Source organism: Astyanax mexicanus, chromosome 3 (genome assembly GCF_023375975.1).
Source record: "Astyanax mexicanus isolate ESR-SI-001 chromosome 3, AstMex3_surface, whole genome shotgun sequence".
NCBI lineage: Eukaryota > Metazoa > Chordata > Actinopteri > Characiformes > Acestrorhamphidae > Astyanax > Astyanax mexicanus.
Window position 1 is genome coordinate 7,698,987 of NC_064410.1, and position 18,995 is coordinate 7,717,981.

Genomic DNA, 18,995 nt, shown 5'->3' on the forward strand with positions numbered 1-18,995 from the left:
TTAGATTTTTGGCTAAAGAAAATTTGGCCAGAGATATGATAAGTAAATGTTTAGCCAACAATCAGACCTTTTGATTGGCTAGTGATATGATTAGTTCATGTTTTGCCAAAAATAAGGCCTTTTGATTGGCTAGTGGTATGATTAGTTCATGTTCAGTCAAAAAACAGGTCTTTTCATTGGCTAGTGGTATGATTAGCTCATGCTTATCCAAAAAAACAGGCCTTTTGATTGGCTAGTGGTATGATTTGTTTATGCTTACTCAACAAACAGGCGCTTTGGTTGGGTAGAGATATAATAAGTACATTTTTAGCCAAAAAGCAGGCCTTTCGATTGGCTAGTGGGCTAGTGAGATGATTAGTCATCGTTTAGACATTTTGATTAGCTAGAGGTGATTAGTTATTATTTAGTCAAAACTCAGGCATTTTGGTTGGCCATGTGTGTGACTGATTTAACTCTAGTCTAAAATAATGGCTATTAATTAACTAGATATGATAAGATAACTTGATATTTTGTTTATGTTGATTGGCTAGGTGTGTGATCAGTAAATGTTTAACCAAAGATCAGGCTTTTGATTGGATAGTGGTATGATTAGTTTATGCTTAGCCAAAAATCAGGCCTTTTGATTGGCTACAGATATGATTAGTAATTTATGTGCCAAAAATAAGGCCTTTTGATTGGCTAGTGGTATGATTAGTTCATGTTTAGCCAAAAAACAGACCATTTAATTGGCTGGGCGGTATGATTTTTTCCAAGTAGTGTAACTGACCTGAGAGGCAGAGAGCATCCCAGCTCCGCTCTGGTAGGGCAGGCGAGAGGAGTCTCCGGTCTCCAGGGGCCCCAGTGGCTCCCTCCTCATCAGGGCCTCGGCTCTGCGGATGATGTCCTTCATTCGGTGGATGAAGCCCTCCTTCTCTGAGGGCAGTATGAACTCATTGTTAGCCTGAACAGAGAAAAGCAGGAGGTCATTAAAAAAAATCAGACAAAAATTCAAACACACACACACACATTCATATAAACACATGCCCTGAGCGAAGCACACACTCTTATACAGCAGTATGTGTCATGAGACAGTGGTGCGGAGAGGACGAACAGAAACAGCCTGTGGCTCCAGCAGACAGAGAGGCCTGTAAAACCCAGCGCTAGCTTCAGGGCAGCACTACTCCTTCCACCAGCCTTCACTGGAACAAAACGCCTCCTTCTATCATCAGAACTTAGAGGAACAACATGATGACCTGATCCCCAGGATTATAATGATGTAATGATGATATCATGATTTTTGGGAAAATTAAAGGATTTTAGATACATGTGTGAAACTTAACCCTTTGAACTCTTTGAGCTGTTTTGGTGTTTTTTTTTTCTTCGTTTTTGTCAGTTCTCTCTCTTTCAGGTCTTATAACACAGTAATTATATCAGACAGTCACGTGCCCTGATCTCTTTTACTCCAAAAGACATACGGCTGCTCAAAAATATAATCATTTAAAATGTAAAAGGAAGCAGAGTTGTTATATTTTCCTGGAACTGATCATGTTTTGGTCAAAATTTTACCAAGCGCCTGTTTTTATTTATTTTTTTTACTTATTTTTGAATGTATAGACTTTAAATATATTCACACCTCAGATATAGTTTCAAAAATGGTTAGACTAGAGTGTTTAGGAGTTGAAAGTAGGGATGCAACGGTACAGTGTGGCCACGATTCGGTTCGTATCGCGGTTCTTGGTGGGACCCGAGATTTCCCACCACATTCCTCGGCCGGGTCAGATCGGGCTCCAGGAAATAGACTGTGACATAGGCATCTATTTTTATTTTATATAAAGCTCTGGCGTGATAATCACAATATAACCAAGTAACCAAGTCTTTTCATTAACGAAAACGAACGAAATAACGAAAACTGAAAGTAAAAAGAAACATTTTCGTTAACTGAAACTAATAAAAGCGGTAATTAAAAAAAAAAGGTAACTAACTGGAACTGTATTGAGATGTTGTTTATAAAACTAACTAAAATGAACTGAAATTACTGATAGAATACACTTCATTTTTGTGTTTAATTTATTTATAAGCGCTGTTTCCACTCCAGCAGTTTTACAGCGGGAGTTTGTTCTGCCGGTTCTGCTCGCAAAGAGCAGTCAGATTCAGCAGGGAGTCGGATTCGGCACAACAGCGGTGTTAGTTCTTATTTATAGCACTCGTGCTAACCGCAAAATAACGACAGAAAACCCTGAGGAAGCTGCAGAATGGGATTAGAATATGAGCGTGAGGGAGATAAAAGTAGGTGTTCTCTAGTGGAACTGAAGATACAGTACCTGTTGTGAGTAGCTCATACACAAGAACACACCATGCGGAGGATAAACTGATAAATCTCTCTCTCTCTCTCTCTCTCTCTCTCTCTTTTTGAGTTTGTTTATGTGTTTCTCAGATTGATCTCTCTGATCTGGTGTGTAAAAACTAAGAAAACTAGCAAACTTACTCTAAAAAAACAATTAAAACATACTGAATTGGACGAGAAAAGGTGAAAAACGAATTAAATTAAACTATAATGAAACATTAAAAAACTGTTATAACCTTAAGTAACAAATCAAACTTAAAAATTCTGGATCTCCACTATGAGCGGGAGGTCGCAGGTTCGAACCCCGCTCATGCAGCTTTGCCATCAGCTGCCGGTGCTCAGAGGGAGTAAAATTGGCTCTGCTCCCTCCGGGTGGGTAGATGGCGCTCTCTCCCCATCACACTTAAGGCGGCGCTGGGCGGCACGAGGCGTCTGTGAGCGGATGAATCGGAACCTAGCCGCTGTGCTTTCCTCCGAGCGCGCTAGCTGCTCAGGCAATGATTAATCAGCAGCAGCTCGAAAAAAGGGGTGATTGACTTCACACGTGTCGGAGGAGGCGTGTGCTCGTCCGCATCCTCCAAGGGTCACGGGCGTCACCGGTGATGGGGACGCACAAAGGGGTGGGACAATTGGATATCCAAATTGGGAGAAAATGGGGAAAAATCAGAAATAACCTCAAAAAAAACAAAAAACAAAACAATTCTGGATCTAGGAACGCTGTGGGAGACAGAGGTGTGCTATTCATCAAAGGTACGTACTTTTTATCATGTTTTACTACAACAAAAAAACAGCTAAATTGATTTAGGTAACATTATTGGAACAGTAAAGATATGATAACCAGTAAACAATTAAAAGTAATTAATTAGCATTATTAAATTGTGTTTAAATCCTACCATGACCGTAGCGATGTCCTCCGGGTTATCTCCGTCCAGGTCAAATTTAAACGTCACCATCTTACTGTTGTGTGTTTGAAGCTGACACTCCACCACCCGGTCCACTTTATCAGACAGCTGATCAACAAGACAGGAAGATGAGTCAGTAAATCTGCATCAATAATATAATTATTATCAGCAGAATTAAATTAGTAGAGTTAACCTATATTTACTTTGTCTGCAACTGAATTCCTTTAAAATTTAAATTGCATTAAAAACAGCTTATCATTCAATTCAAGTGGTTGCTATGGTGTTGCTAGGTGGTTGTTATGGTATGGTTAATGGTTAATGGCTTTTGCTATGATGGTGCTATGTATTTCTAACATGTCCAAGGTGTTTGCTATGGTTTTGCTATGGTACCTGTGGTGGCTGCTATGGTATTGCTAAGGAGTTGCTAGGTGGTTGCTAAGCTGTTGCTATAGTATCTGTGGTGGCTGCTAATGTTTTGCTAGGTGGTCCCAAAGGTGTTGCTACGTGGTGGATGCTATGGTGTTGCTAGGTGGTTGCTAAGGTTTTGATATGTGGTCCCCAAGGTATTACTGTTGTATTTGTTGTGGATGGTAGGGTGTTAATATGATAAGTGGTAGCTAAGGTGTTGCAAGTGGTTGTTACGGGGTAGCTAGGGTGTTGCTAGGTGGTTGTCATGGTATACCTGGACAATGCTATGATGGTGGTATGGAAGTATTGCTAACATGTCCCAAGTAGTTGCTATGCTGTTGCACAGTGATTGCTACAGGGTATCTAGGATGTTGCTAGGTGGTTGTCATGGCCTACCTGGTTATTGCTAGGATGGTGAAAAGTATTGCTAACCTGTCCCAAGTAGTTGCTATGGTATAGACAGTGATTGCTACAGGGTAGCTAGGGTGTTGCTAGGTGGTTGTCATTAACTACCTGGTTATTGCTAGGATGGTGCAAAGTATTGCTAACATGTCCTAAATGGTTGCTATGGTGTTGCACAGTAATTGCTAAAGATTTTGCCATGATACCCATTGTGGCTGCTATGGTATTGCTAAAAGGGTTGCTAGGTGGTTGCTAAGCTGTTGTTAGGTAGTGGCTTTAGTATCTGTAGCAGTAGCTATAGGGTTACTAAGTGGTTGCTAGGTAGTTGCTAAGGTGTTGCTATTGTATCTGTGCTGTTTGCTATGGTGCTGCTAAGTGGTTGCTAGGTGGTTGCTAAGGTGTTGCTATGGAGTTGCTAAGGTTTTGCTAGGTGGTCCCTAAAGTGTTGCTATAGTATCTGTGGTGCTTGCTATTGTGTTGCTAAGTGGTTGCTCTAGTATCTGTGGTGGTTGCTATGGTGTTGATAAGTGGTTGCTCTAGTATCCGTGGTGGTTGCTATGGTGTTCATAAGTTAGGGAATTGCTAAAGTTTTGCTAGGTGGTCCCTAAGCCGTGGCTACAGTATCCGTGGTGCTTGCTATGGTGTTGCTAATTGGTTGCTAAGGTTCTGATGGTGGTCCCTAAGGTGTTGCTGTGGTATTTGTGGTGGATGCTAGGGTGGTAGCTAAGTGGTTGCTAATTCTCATTTACAGGAAACACTATGGAGAGTTCTGATCATTTTATGGCTGATTTAAATCTCATACCCCTGTGATACGAAGTCGTGAGCGAGCTCTCTTCCTCAGCAGTTTACTTCCTGTGCGTTTGTTGGGGCTCATCTCTGTGAGGCCTTCATTACCATCACTCAGTCCAGACGTGACATCAGACGCATAACTGTAACAGACGATTAATCACATGATCAGAACCGAGGTTCTTTAATCCATCAACAAAACTGTTCCAACTAGGAATAAACACAGCCAATAAAAGCCCTGCTTATTTAATTAAGGTGGTTTGGAAACTATTTCACTACTGTATTTAAGTACTAAAATACTGTATATGTACTTAAATGATATAATATGGATAATATGTTTACTTCACTACTGTACTTAAGTACTAAAATGCTGTATTTGTATCTACTGGAGTATTAATTATACTTCACTACTGTACTTAAGAACTAAAATGCTGTATCTGTATCTACTGAAGTATTATTTTTACTTCACTACTTAAGTACTAAAATGCTGTATCTGTATCTACTGAAGTATTATTTTTACTTCACTACTGTACTTAAGAACTAAAATGCTGTACCTGTATCTACTGAAGTATTATTTTTACTTCACTACTGTACTTAAGTACTAAAATGCTGTATCTGTATCTACTGGAGTATTATTTTTACTTCACTACTTAAGAACTAAAATGCTGTATCTGTATCTACTGAAGTATTATTTTTACTTCACTACTTAAGTACTAAAATACTGTATCTGTATCTACTGAAGTATTATTTTTACTTCACTACTGTACTTAAGTACTAAAATGCTGTATCTGTATCTACTGGAGTATTTTTTTACCTCACTACTGTACTTAAGTACTAAAATGCTGTATTTGTATCTACTGAAGTATTATTTTTACTTCACTACTTAAGTACTAAAATGCTGTATCTGTATCTACTGAAGTATTATTTTTACTTCACTACTTAAGTACTAAAATGCTGTATCTGTATCTACTGGAGTATTATTTTTACTTCACTACTTAAGTACTAAAATGCTGTATCTGTATCTACTGGAGTATTATTTTTACCTCACTACTGTACTTAAGTACTAAAATGCTGTATCTGTATCTACTGGAGTATTATTTTTACCTCACTACTGTACTTAAGTACTAAAATGCTGTATCTGTATCTACTGGAGTATTATTTTTACTTCACTACTTAAGTACTAAAATGCTGTATCTGTATCTACTGGAGTATTATTTTTACCTCACTACTGTACTTAAGTACTAAAATGCTGTATCTGTATCTACTGGAGTATTATTTTTACTTCACTACTGTACTTAAGTACCAAAAAGGCTGTATTTGTATCAACTAGAGTATTATTTTTACTTCATTACTGCTGTACTTAAGTACTAAAATGCTGTATTTGTATCTACTGGAGTATTATTTTTACCTCACTACTGCTGTACTTAAGTACTAAAATGCTGTATCTGTATCTACTGGAGTATCATTTTTTCTCCTACCTCCACTTTTACTTTAATACATATTTTTTCCATGAGTTTTTAATACTTTTACACTGATCATTTTTGTATGTGCTGCCTTGTTACTTGTTACAATGATAAAAATGTTAGGAATCATTCTATTGAAGTATTTTTTTTGATAGAACACTTAACCTCCTAAGACCTTTCATTTCTCTTTGATATTTGAGCTTTCTGAGTAAAATGGTGTGCACATCTGGGGACTTTAGTTTTATATTTCGACAGAACACAACGAAATCGCAATTTGTAAAGATGTGCAAAACATTTATTTTGTGCCTGAACACATCAGCATTTTTTTTTTGCCTGAGTGCAAAACAAAAGTAGAAATAACAATTGTGTCACTTTGAGTAATATGGCTCTTTTGAAGTGTTGCTTTAACACGAAGGCGTAACAAAGTAAAAAACATTAACATTCGCAACTGTAACGTGTTAAACTCTTCTGTCACCACTAGGTGACAGTATAATGGCCTCACATGAGGACACCAGGCCCTTGTAGAGCAAAATTTTGGTGGTCTATTGTGGTCTAGACAACCCAATATGTGATGTCCACATATGTGGACGCCAGGTCTTAGAGGAGGTTTTTAAAAGCACATTTACTCAAGTCTGGGTCTCTAGTACTATATATATATATATATATAAATGTCTGCTGATTGTTGTGCATGTGTGTGTGTGTGTGTGTATGTGTGTGTGTGTGTGTGTGTGTCTGTATGTGTATATGTCTAGGAGTCATCCAGGCATCCACGCAACAGGGCATATGTGTCAGATGGAGAATGGTCAGTGGGTTTATAGGCTGATGGCTCCCGACAGCTTTAGGTGCATATCTGGACTCTCTGCGAGTTCTGACGTCAAACAGTTTTCACACGGGGAAAATTACACACACACACACACACACACACTCTGTCTCTAATACACAGGCTATTATACGTGTTTTAATGACCTGTGAAAGGAAATGAGTCCCGTTTTCAGCTCATTATGTGGGTGGAGAACCCCGACGGGTTGAGCCGTTATCTAATCTGAATCTCAGAGCAGCGATTAAAGAACCACCGCAGACACTGAACCGAGAGCTCAGCCCGTATCTTCCTCACTCAACAACGAAACGCCGCAGGACATTATCCCCCCGGAGGAAGCGGATCGTGACCGCAGGACCGCGTCACGCTGCGGACAGAACGACTACGAATGAAATCTAATTAAGAACAGAATACATTAACAACACTAATGTACATCAGCGCAGGTGAGTTGCTATGGTTACCTGTCCACAGGAGAGGAGAAACCACTGGCACCGCTGGACTGGGCACGCTCGGTATTCTGGGATACGGCAATGCTCTGAAAAAAAAAGAGAAAAAGAGAGAGAGAGATTTTAGTTCGCGTTTTTCTTTTTACACTATTGATAACTAGCCTATAACCAACTGCAGCAGTTTTCTTGATAGACGCAGATTTCATTTTCCAGCAGGAGTTGGCACATTGCCCACGCTGCCAAAAGTTACAATTGGTCTTATATAATTAATTCAAATTTTCTGAGATACTGAACACACCGCCCACACTGCCAAAAGTACCAATTTGTCTTATATTATATTCAAACTGTAACGAAAGGGAGCAGACGGGAGGCGGACGTAAAAGCGGGTAAGACAGACTTTAATATGTAACAAATAAATAAACAAATAAGGTATAAACGAGGAAATATAAATACAAAAACAAACAGGGAAGCAAACAAAGAGCTAAGCTAAACAGAACATATACTAAACAGAGCTAGGGATATATACAAGGGATAAATATGTAAATATATACAAGAAATAAACAAGGAAATAAACGTGATAAACGAGGAACTAGAAATAAACAAGAGATAAACAAAGCGTAACGAAAACTGTGAACAAACTATAGAAACGTGGCGAGACAAACGACAGAGGAAGGTGCAAAGACCGACGAAGGACAAGAGACAAAGGAAGGCTTTATAACACACAAGGGAAGTGGAAACACCTGGGGCTAGGGGGCGGAGCTACAAATTACTGACACGTGACGGGAAATTACAGGAGAAACACACTAGGAAACGGGGAAAAACACAGGAAAACAAAGCAAAGACGTGACACAAACTTTCAGAGATACTGATTTGTGGGTTTTCATTGGCTGTAAGCCATAATCATCAACAGTTTTTGAAGGGATTTTATTTTCCAGCAGGATTTGACACACCGCCCACACTGCCAAAAGTACCAATTTGTCTTGTATAATATTACATTTTTCTGATACACAGATTTTTGAGTTTTCATTCGCTTTTTTTGTGTGTGTAACACATCTATATTATATTATATGAGTTTCACATTTTAAACAGATATACTGAAATATAAAAACAAGTAACTTTTCAATGATTTAAACTTTTAAAATTTTTTGAAAAGCACTTGTATGTAGTGAAGTTAAAACGGAAATATGTAAAATAGTAAATAGTAGAAAAAGTGCTGGGCAGTATATAAATCGGTTCATCTTGTTTTAATTTTCCCTACCTCTATTCATTTTTTACATACCACCATACCACTAGAGGCGCTACGGAGCACTGTGTACAACAGCACCGCCAAAGAAGCTTAAGCGTTCTGGTACAGCTTGCTAGCTAACGCTAGCCAGTTAGCATAACAAACTAACTCACTGACTGGAGTGATGGTAGCTGAGCTCTGTGGAGTCAAACGCTCGTCTCGCTCTGTATGTTTCTGGAGAAACTTTATGTGATCTGAAACATTTTAACAGCACTTTACTTGAGGAGCTCCTGCTGCTGTTCCTCACTATACTGTATGAGTGTTTTTTTATTTGAGTAAAATAAAAAAACAACAGCAAACAACCAAAGCTTTCGCAATTATTTACTCAGAGAAAAAAGAGAAAAATGAAATTACGCTATTGATTCAAAGCTCAGAAAAAAGTTCTGAGTACAGAATAATTTATTCAGCACAAGTGATGAATAAGAAACTCCGTAAACATTGGATACAAGGTACAAAAAAGCTTTAAGAGCAGAAACTTTTTAATATATTATTACTGTCTAACTTGTTTAATAGATATATTTGAAAAATATCTTTATGTATACTTACATTTTGGGTATTTTTAGGTCCCTTTATAGTGTTTAACAATTTCAAATATTTAGTTTTTAGGGTTTATTGTTAACATTCTTCAGCTGTTTCCTTCATATATTTTATCATTTTGTCGGACAAAGTAAACCCAATAGTAATCAAAGCCTTAATTTAAAGTCTTAGTGTTTTATATTATATGTACTCCTGTCAGAGGAGTAAGACATAAACCTATATAAAAGCCCAGTTGTATCCAAAACTATAAATAAATAATTAAAGTACTGTGATATATATTTTTGGTCATACAGCCCAGCATTGCTCCAGATACAAGATACAGATACAGCATTTAAGTATATTTAGGTACAGTAGAGAAATAGTTCTAATTTGCTACTATACACCATTGATCCTAGGTGGTTGCTATGGTGTTTTAGGTGGTTGTTCAGGTGTTGTCAAATAGTTGCTGGGGTATTTCATGTTAATAGTTGCGTGTTACATGTGTAGCTGTTCTACTAACATGATTAATAAGTGAGATACAAGCAATTACAGTATGTAAACAGTAGGGGTGTCACGATTTCGATATTTTATCGAAATCGTTCGAAATGATGTCATGGTCTCGAGCCTCTAATGTGGTGTATTACAGATCACTTGTATCACTTTGCTTCACTTATATCAAGCCCACCTTTTGAAATAAGATATTGTAAATTTGATGAATCAAACCAATGACTGACCATAGACTAATTTAAAACTGAGAATCGAATCGTGACCCTTAAATCGGAAATAAAATCGAATCAAGGATTTAGAGAATCGTGACACCCCTAGTAAACAGACATATTGTATTAGAATTAGCATTTAGCCTGCTAGCTTGCTAGCATCTTGTGATTTGTACCATTCGCCCTCCCAACACTGGTAGCCTTTTGTTATAGGGGGTCCAAGCTAGTAAATAGGACTTGGAAATGATCAAACTGGGAGGAAAAGTGGAATTAAAGCCCAGAAAATGAAGGCTAACATGCGCAAATTGTTAAGAATAATTAATCTAAGTAATTTTAATAAGAATGAATTCTTAAATCTGAGGCCTACACCCTCCTCCATACTCACCGAAGGAAAGCGGAGGACTGGCACTGGTATAGTCTGCACGGATGGGGCTTCAGTAACTAGGACATCAGCAGGCGGAGCTTCTATCTGCACTACTTCATTGGCTGTTGCTGCTGCTGCAACTGAAGAGGTGGAGTTTGTCATGGGGGAGGGGCTTTCCAGTGCCTCCTGAAGTCCAGAGGAGCTGAGGTAGCCGTCTGTCTCGCCGTCAGCTGCCATGGAGATACGGATTCAACAGATACACAAAAGACAAAAATTTATTAGCATGAACTTAGCCGCTAATGCTAACAGCACATAACAATGAACAGGGATGTCAAGCATAGATTAGCGAGGCTCCAGAGTAACCACAACAAATGGACCATCGGCAGGCCAACACAAGCAGACAGAAGGGTTTAGGGTTTGAGTAGGAAATGAAGCAGGAAATCCAGGACTTCAAACAAGACTGGGTTTTCCAAAAAAAAAAAAAAAAAAGCCTAGACTAAGGCTACATTTACACAGCAAGTTAAGTAGCTCAAATCTGATTTTTTATTCAAAGCCAATGCTGTTTTTTTTGCTGTTTACACTTCTTCACATCTTTTTAATCTGAGCTATGCTTCACAAGAAGTTTCAGTTTCATCTTAGTCTTAGTAAATTATAATATGACCATGCTGATAGCCTATCAGGGAGTTTTAGTGGCTAACAGATGGGCTTGGCACCCAGAGGTTCATCCCACTTAGCTTGTTGGAAAACATGCAGACTCTGATATACTCTCACCTCTTAACGGACAAAGAGCTAGAGCTTAGTGCGGTTAGTGGCTATTGCTAATGCTGCTGCACCTAGCCTTAGTGCTGGAGAAACGCTGTACTTCAGCGGAGTGGCTTCACTGCTCTTTAACACCTGATTGGTAAAATTCATACATACACTGTAAACCTAAACCCATACGTTGTTTGAACTTAAATGATTTAAGTCTGTTTTACATAAAATTGGATATTTCTAAACAATACTCAACTATTTTGAGTTAGTTAAAAATTTGTGGGCACATACACCTTCAAACTGAGATCTTTGAGTTGAACCAACTTATAGTAACTGAGTTTAGTCTGTTGCCATTGGCAGCTTCTTTTCCATTGGCTTCTGTTCTGTCACAATCTATTTGCATACTGGGTGTGTCCAATAGGGCTGGGGCGACGCGTCGACATAATCGACGTCATCGATTACAAAAATACATCGATTTGCATAACGTGCGTCGGCGCGTCGTAAACATGGCGGCGCCTGTGGAGAGCATTAGAGGTTAGATCGGGCCCAAAAATTCCAACTGGCTGTTTTCGGGCTGTTTTAATGAGCGAAATGTGATCAGAATTATGTTAATTAACACGGTAACATAGAAGCATAGAACTATTATTTAATTAAAATGATTTTTAAGAACAGCTAAACACAGTTCTGCAAGTCAAACGCGGAGGAGTTCACGTGCGAGAGACACAGAGAGAGAGAGAGAGAGAGAGAGAGAGAGAGAGAGACAGAGAGAGAGAGAGAGAGAGAGAGAGAGAGAGAGATTGTTCTGACTTGTTCTGGTGAGAGCTACTCACAGGTGAAGGTTCTCTTTGATCTCCTCGTGCTCATATTCTAGTCCCATTCATAATTCTGCAGCTCCCTCAGTGTTTTCTGCCGTATTTTGCGGCTAGCGCGAGCGCTTACAACTGACACCGCGGACCGCGAGGTGCCGCCGCGTTTGTGCTGAATCCGACTCTCTGCTGAATCTGACTCCCGCTTCGCGGACAGAATCGGCACAACACCCCCGCTGTAGAACTGCGGTAGTGAAAACAGCGCTTATAAATAAATTAGTTTAGTTTCACTTTCAGTTTTCGTTATTTTTTTTTTAAATAAAAATATAATTAAAAAACAGACGCCTACATCTCGGACTATTTTCTGGAGCCCGGGTAGGATTTACGGGCGGGCCTCGGGTCATGTCGGGTTCGGGCAGAGAATCTAAGCTCTAGAGAGCTTGGACTCCGGAGAGCAATCTCCAGCTACAAAAAAACGCCAGCGGGCATCTAAAGTTTGGGAGCATTTCACGCAAAAGGGCAACAATGTGGTCCTCTGCCATACGTGCAAAAGGAGCACTTGAAGCGCAAACATCCAGGAGCACTATGTCAACAGGGTCACACAGTAAGTTACCGTTTACATCAGGGTCTCCGCGGGTGTCCTTAAAAAGACTTAAGGCTGTCTACCAAAGGTTTTAAACCTGCCACAGGCAGAAATTATACATTTTTGGTTTATATTTGTGCATGGCATTTCGCAGTTTCCAGAAACGGTAGCATTATTCATAAGTTCAGGTGTTTAGCTAAGCTAGCTGCCTTAAGTTATTTTAGCTAGCGCCGTCGGCGCTGCGGTGTCACACCGTTTTCTGTCACCGTCGGAATTTTGTGACCAGTGCTCACGGTTATGAGCGTTCATTGGCAAAACGGAAGCTTTCTATACCTACACCTTACCCTCAGCCCTAAACTGAACCGTTTTGGCCAGTCGGGGTAAACATTAGAAACGAACACGTTTCGAATCGGCCAGTGCACCGGTCTGCTGAGAACTACTTGCCAGTGGTCACAAAATCTAGCGGTCACAGAAAACAGTGCAACACACGGTTGTGGTGTATGGGAGCTTATCCATTTTTAGCGTTAAAGATCTAAACAACGTGCTGTACATCTAAGTGATTATAAGTGTGGGGTTTGGTTTAGTAGGCTTGTGTTGTTGTTGTTGTTGTTGTTGTTGTTATATATAAATATAGTAATTTATCGTTTGCTTTAAAACGTAAAATAATTATTTAAATATGTTTCTCATTGAATAGATTAGTCGACTAATCGAAAAAAATAATCGTTAGAATAATCGTTTAAAAAATAATCGTTAGGGACAGCCCTAGTGTCCAACAGTTTCTGACTAACACTCACCATCAGTGTGTAGTCATTCCCTCTGGGCTAGCTTAGAAATAAATCAACTTCCTCTTTAGTTGTAATAATTTGATGTTTTAATTTATGCTAACTCACATTTTCATCCACCATTACTTAAACAATTTGAGCAAACTTTGAGTAAAGTCAACTTATCTGGTCTTACAGTATAACAAAAATAAAAAAAGTTTAGTCTTTAGTTGTAATAACTTGATGTTCTAAGTTATGCTAACTTATGTTTTTATTACCCATTACTTAATTTTTTTAAGGCAACCAGTTTCCTCAAATGTTTTGAGTAAATTCAACTTATCTGGGCTTACAGTGTTTTTTTATATCCTCAACATTCAAACAAAATATAGCTTCAAAAATAAACGAGTTTAATGGCTGTATCTTTGTTGCCCCTTTGTTTCCATTTCCAAAACTATAAGGCAGTGAAAACACCTCATAACTCAGAGTTTGACATCTGTTTATGGGTCACTAGTCCATTAACACGCTATGAGGTATTAGGAGGAGCTATGCAGAAGCATTTTTATGAGACAGGAACATTGCATTTCAGGCAAGCACACACCAACACACTCTCAATATACTGTACGAGCATATTCCTCATGCACCAGGTACTATATCTGGGTCAGAGTCATTAATCAGGGTTTCAGACTTTTCAGACACATGTTTTAGAGGGCTCTGAGTGTGTATTTGAGTGTGTAAGGAGTGGGGTTGTATGTGCGCTGAGCACCCTGTTGTCAGGGTTTGTAATCAGACAGTGGTGCACCTGTGTTTTCAATTGCCAAGATAGCAATACACCAGAAACTTTCCTGAACACACCTCATATCCAGACCACTACTGGTTCTGTATATATATACACACACATATCTGTGTTTATAATGTAATTAAAGGAGTATTCAATTGTGTTGACCCCAAACACCTTCATTTATTTTGTTTCTATGTTGCGTTAAAATCTTTTACTTTGATTTTTCAAGAAATTCCGTAACTTCCCAGGTCTGTTTATATATCGACAGGATGAGCCCATTTCCCAGATCTCCAGTGGTGATTCCAAAACTATGGCTAATCCACGTCCGGGAAACAGGAAATAAAGGTTTAATCACTGATCAGAGAGCCTACACACACGGGCTGAGTGGCTCAGTATGGAGAGGAAATAGTGCCAAATTAAAAAGCTGATGCATTTCTCCACAAGATGCAATACTTCCCCACAGTAGCATGCAGACTATGTATCAAAATATAATGTAAATCCACCACAATATGATTTCTTAATTAAAAAACAAATACTCAGGATTTGATACAATACACCTCAAAATGTAAATATGGTATGACTGCATTGCTTTTCACCATAAGAAACTTTAAACATTTGTGTCTTAGGCTACGAGTGCTCGCTTCTGAATTTTTTCTCAGCTCTCCGTTCAGAGTTGAGTATTATGTGCCTGTAGTCTGCTGCTAAACCTGGCTAGCACTGCTGGAGTAGTATTAGCATTACCTGCTAACTGCGCTTGCTATTTTCCCATTCAGAGTGGAGTATTATCAGCCTGTAGTCTGCTCCTAAACCCAGCTAGCACTGCTAGAGTAGTATTAGCATTACCTGCTAACTGCGCTTGCTATTTTCCCCATTCAGAGTGGAGTATTATCGGCCTGTAATCTGCTTCTAACCCCAGCTAGCACTGCTGGAGTAGCATTAGCATTACCTGCTAACTGCGCTTGCTATTTTCCCAATCAGAGTGGAGTATTATCAGCCTGTAGCCTGCTGCTAAACCTGGCTAGCACTGCTGGAGTAGTATTAGCATTACCTGCTAACTGCGCTTGCTATTTTCCCATTCAGAGTGGAGTATTATCGGCCTGTAGTCTGCTCCTAAACCCAGCTAGCACTGCTAGAGTAGTATTAGCATTACCTGCTAACTGCGCTTGCTATTTTCCCCATTCAGAGTGGAGTATTATCGGCCTGTAATCTGCTTCTAACCCCAGCTAGCACTGCTGGAGTAGTATTAGCATTACCTGCTAACTGCGCTTGCTATTTTCCCATTCAGAGTGGAGTATTATCGGCCTGTAGTCTGCTCCTAAACCCAGCTAGCACTGCTGGAGTAGCGTTAGCATTACCTGCTAACTGCGCTCGCTATTTCCGCTTTCAGAGGTGAGTATTATCAGCCTGTAGCCTGCTGCTAAACCCGGCTAGCACTGCTGGAGTAGCATTAGTATTAGCCGCTAACCGCTATGTCCCCCTTTCAGAGTTAAATATAATCGGCCTGTAGCCTGCTCCTAACCCCGGCTAGCACTGCTGGAGCGGTTAGCCTCTAATGCTAATGCTCCAGCACTAGTGCTGCAGAAATTCGTTAATCTAAGCTTACTGTAAATAAACTGAAGCACTTTACTCACCAAAATAAACAGTTTTCAGGAGAGAAATCTGTGTAGATTAACATACAGCGCTCGCTTGACTTTAAAAGAAAGTCTCTTTTTATTATAGTTTTGTTTATTTAGCTTAGCTTTACTTAACTTAGTTAGAAATGGGTAAAAAATGTATTCATTTGTAAAAGATTATATTTTCGTTAAAAAAAAAGCTAAAAAATATTTTCGGGAGCTTTTTTATTTCTTGCTTTGAAGTCCCTGCAGGCTGTGTGTCCCTCTGCTGCTGCCGTACCTCCATCAGACGAGTGAGAGCTCTTAGATGAACGATGTGTTGCTGCTGCAGTTCCTCTCTAAAATATATATATATATATATATATATATATATATTTATCTATATCGAGTTAAAAAACTTTAAAACATTGCTCTATAACCTTATAAAATATCTGGTGTTTTATTCATTGTATAGTTTTGATAAGAAATGCTAACTTTGTCAAATTATTGTCCAGACACTCATTATATAATATAACTCACGCTTTTAATAGTAAAACGTGAACTAAACTAATTTCTTCTTTTTTTATTTTATATTTTTTATACAACCTTAGTGTGTTATGCCTGCAGCCATTTATTGCAAGATTTGAAGATTTATGTGTCCTAAAATCGATTTCAGGAATGTCGCTCTCTAGGTTTTCCCTCCAAAAATGTGCTATGAATATTTATGTCATAAATATGTTCCGAATTCATTTTGCTAATCCTGTTTTGCATTAAGAAAAAAAATGCTTTTCTCTGTAAAATTTGGAATCATTTTTATTTAAAAAAAAAAAAGCTATTCGATCACGTGCATGTTGTGTGAAAAATACTTTTTTTAAGAAACTAACACTCTGAGATGGACGTGTGTTATGCCTGCAGCTATTCACTGCAAGATTTTAATTGATTTATGGGTCCTAAAATCTGTTTCAGAATAAAATGTGTGGAAAGCAGCCCTGGTTTCTGTTTTTTTTTGTTGTTTTTTGTTTTTTTTTTCATTCTATGGCCAAACAGTGGTCATTATATGAGCCAACCTTGCAAGTCGTTTTGGATAAGAGCATCAGATTAATGCCGTAAAATGAAAATGAAATAAAAAAAGTGGTTAGGGTGTTAATCCACACACACAAACACACACACACACACACTTACAGGTGGCTGAGGAGTAGCTGGCGTGGCGGATGTTGTAGTGCTGCCGATGCTCCGTCTCTGGGTCTTCCGGTTCCGTGGCGAAGCTGGCGTTAATCCCAGAGTCCATAGAGCTGTTGGCTGTAGAGAGTCCGGGGCCAGACACGGTGACGGTGGGAGGTGTTGGGACTGCAGTGGATAAGAGGGTCTCAGGTGATGGTTGGGGTTGAGTTTGGGGTTGGAGAGGTGGTGGGTTGGGTGGAGGAGGTTCTGTCTCAGCACTGGGCTCAGGTTCCTCCTCAATCACCTCCTCCTGCTGCCTCCTCTGCGCCTCCTCGGCCTGCCGGCGGAGCTTCTCGCGCTGGCGTTTGATGGTGGTGACGCGGTCGCGGATGGCTTTGGCTACCAGCTTGTAGTCGGCATCACAGACGAAGCCCAGCACCACCTGGAAGAGGAAGAGGGAGTCACTTAAAATAACCATTCAAAAGCAGCAGTGGACCTTGTGCCCTGCACCTTTTAGTGTGTAATCTGCTACTAACACTCACAGTTCAGCTAACCATCCAACTAACAGGCTCAAGGTTGGGAACCACTGATTCAATCAACAGATCAACAGATCAACAGATCATTATCACTGGAATACAGAGGACTGGGTTTCTGATTAACAGACGTTACTATGTTAAAAAAAAAAAAAAAAAGTATTTTCCAAAAAAAATCTAGTCTTTTACATCATTCTATGTTGCGTTGTCCTGTTGTCAGGGTTTGTAATCAGACAGTGGTGTACCTGTGTTTTCAATTGCCAAAATAGCAATACACCAGAAACTTTCCTGAACACACCTCATGTCCAGACCACTTCTGGTACTGTATATATATATATATACACACACATATCTGTGTTTATAATGTAATTAAAGGAGTATTCAATTGTGTTGACCCCAAACACCTTCATTTATTTTGTTTCTATGTTGCGTTAAAATCTTTTACTTTGATTTTTCAAGAAATTCCATAACTTCCCAGGTCTGTTTATATATCGACAGGATGAGCCCATTTCCCAGATCTCCAGTGGTGATTCCAAAACTATGGCTAATCCACGTCCGGGAAACAGGAAATAAAGGTTTAATCACTGATCAGAGAGCCTACACACACGGGCTGAGTGGCTCAGTATGGAGAGGAATTAGTGCCAAATTAAAAAGCTGATGCATTTCTCCACAAGATGCAATACTTCCCCACAGTAGCATGCAGACTATGTACCAAAATGAAATGCAAAAGCACCACAATATGATTTCTTAATTGAAAAACAATAGTTATGAATTTCACATTTTTTCGAAACTGAATTTGTGTCAACAGATCATTAGCACTGGAATACAGAGGACTGGGTTTCTGATTAACAGACATTACTATGGAAAAAAGAGTATTTTCCAAACAAAAAAAAAATCCAGTCTTTTACATCATATGTGACACAGATGTGTTGTTTTTTTTTGTGTGTTTTTTGGGCCTCTTTAATATGTTTTATTGAAATCTGATACACATCCAATTTGTGGCAGTGTGACTCCTCAGTGTCTGACCAGCGGGATCGGAAATCAATACGACTTGCTGTGAAAGACAGGAAAATGAAAAAAGAAAAAAAAAACAGGAGAAAGTTGAGGATTCAGTGGAGAAAAAACAAGGTAACAGACCTCTTGGATATTATAAGACTAATAAGTGTTCCTAATGAAATGGCGAAATGTAGCTAAAGATTTAAAAGCTAACTAAAGTGAACTTTTTACAGCAAGACTTGAGTGCATTTTTTTTTTAAATAAACCCAGATCTCAACTTAATATTCTAATTTTCTAAAAAGATACTGACTTTTGTTTTTTTTTTTTTATTGGCTGTAAGCCATAATCATTAACAATAAAAAAAAAACGCTTAAAATAGATCACTCTGTGTGTAATACATCTATATAATATATGAGCTTCACATTTTGAACTAAATTACTGAAATAAAGTAACTTTTCAATGATATTAAATGATACATTTTTTGAGACGCTAAAATAGGGCTCTCAATCTCACTTATTGGCAAAATGAATTGATATTTATATTAGTGGTATTAACTGCTTTAAAATCATTGCATTTCTGTATATTCTGTGATTAAGAACAACTAATC

At 38.9% G+C, this 18,995-nt stretch overlaps 1 protein-coding gene across 1 annotated transcript in view; it reads right to left on the bottom strand.

The window, feature by feature from the left end:
- The window catches only part of wnk4b (WNK lysine deficient protein kinase 4b), a 139,210-nt gene that overhangs the window by 25,909 nt on the left and 94,306 nt on the right, over positions 1 to 18,995 (bottom strand). Inside the window, exons 8-13 of the mRNA XM_022667983.2 lie at positions 16,881 to 17,301; positions 10,450 to 10,658; positions 7,563 to 7,636; positions 4,838 to 4,964; positions 3,217 to 3,333; positions 767 to 940 (exon numbers count right to left, since the gene is read on the bottom strand). Coding sequence (XP_022523704.2) covers positions 767 to 940; positions 3,217 to 3,333; positions 4,838 to 4,964; positions 7,563 to 7,636; positions 10,450 to 10,658; positions 16,881 to 17,301 — 1,122 coding nt within the window. The remainder of the gene's footprint in view (positions 1 to 766; positions 941 to 3,216; positions 3,334 to 4,837; positions 4,965 to 7,562; positions 7,637 to 10,449; positions 10,659 to 16,880; positions 17,302 to 18,995) is intronic.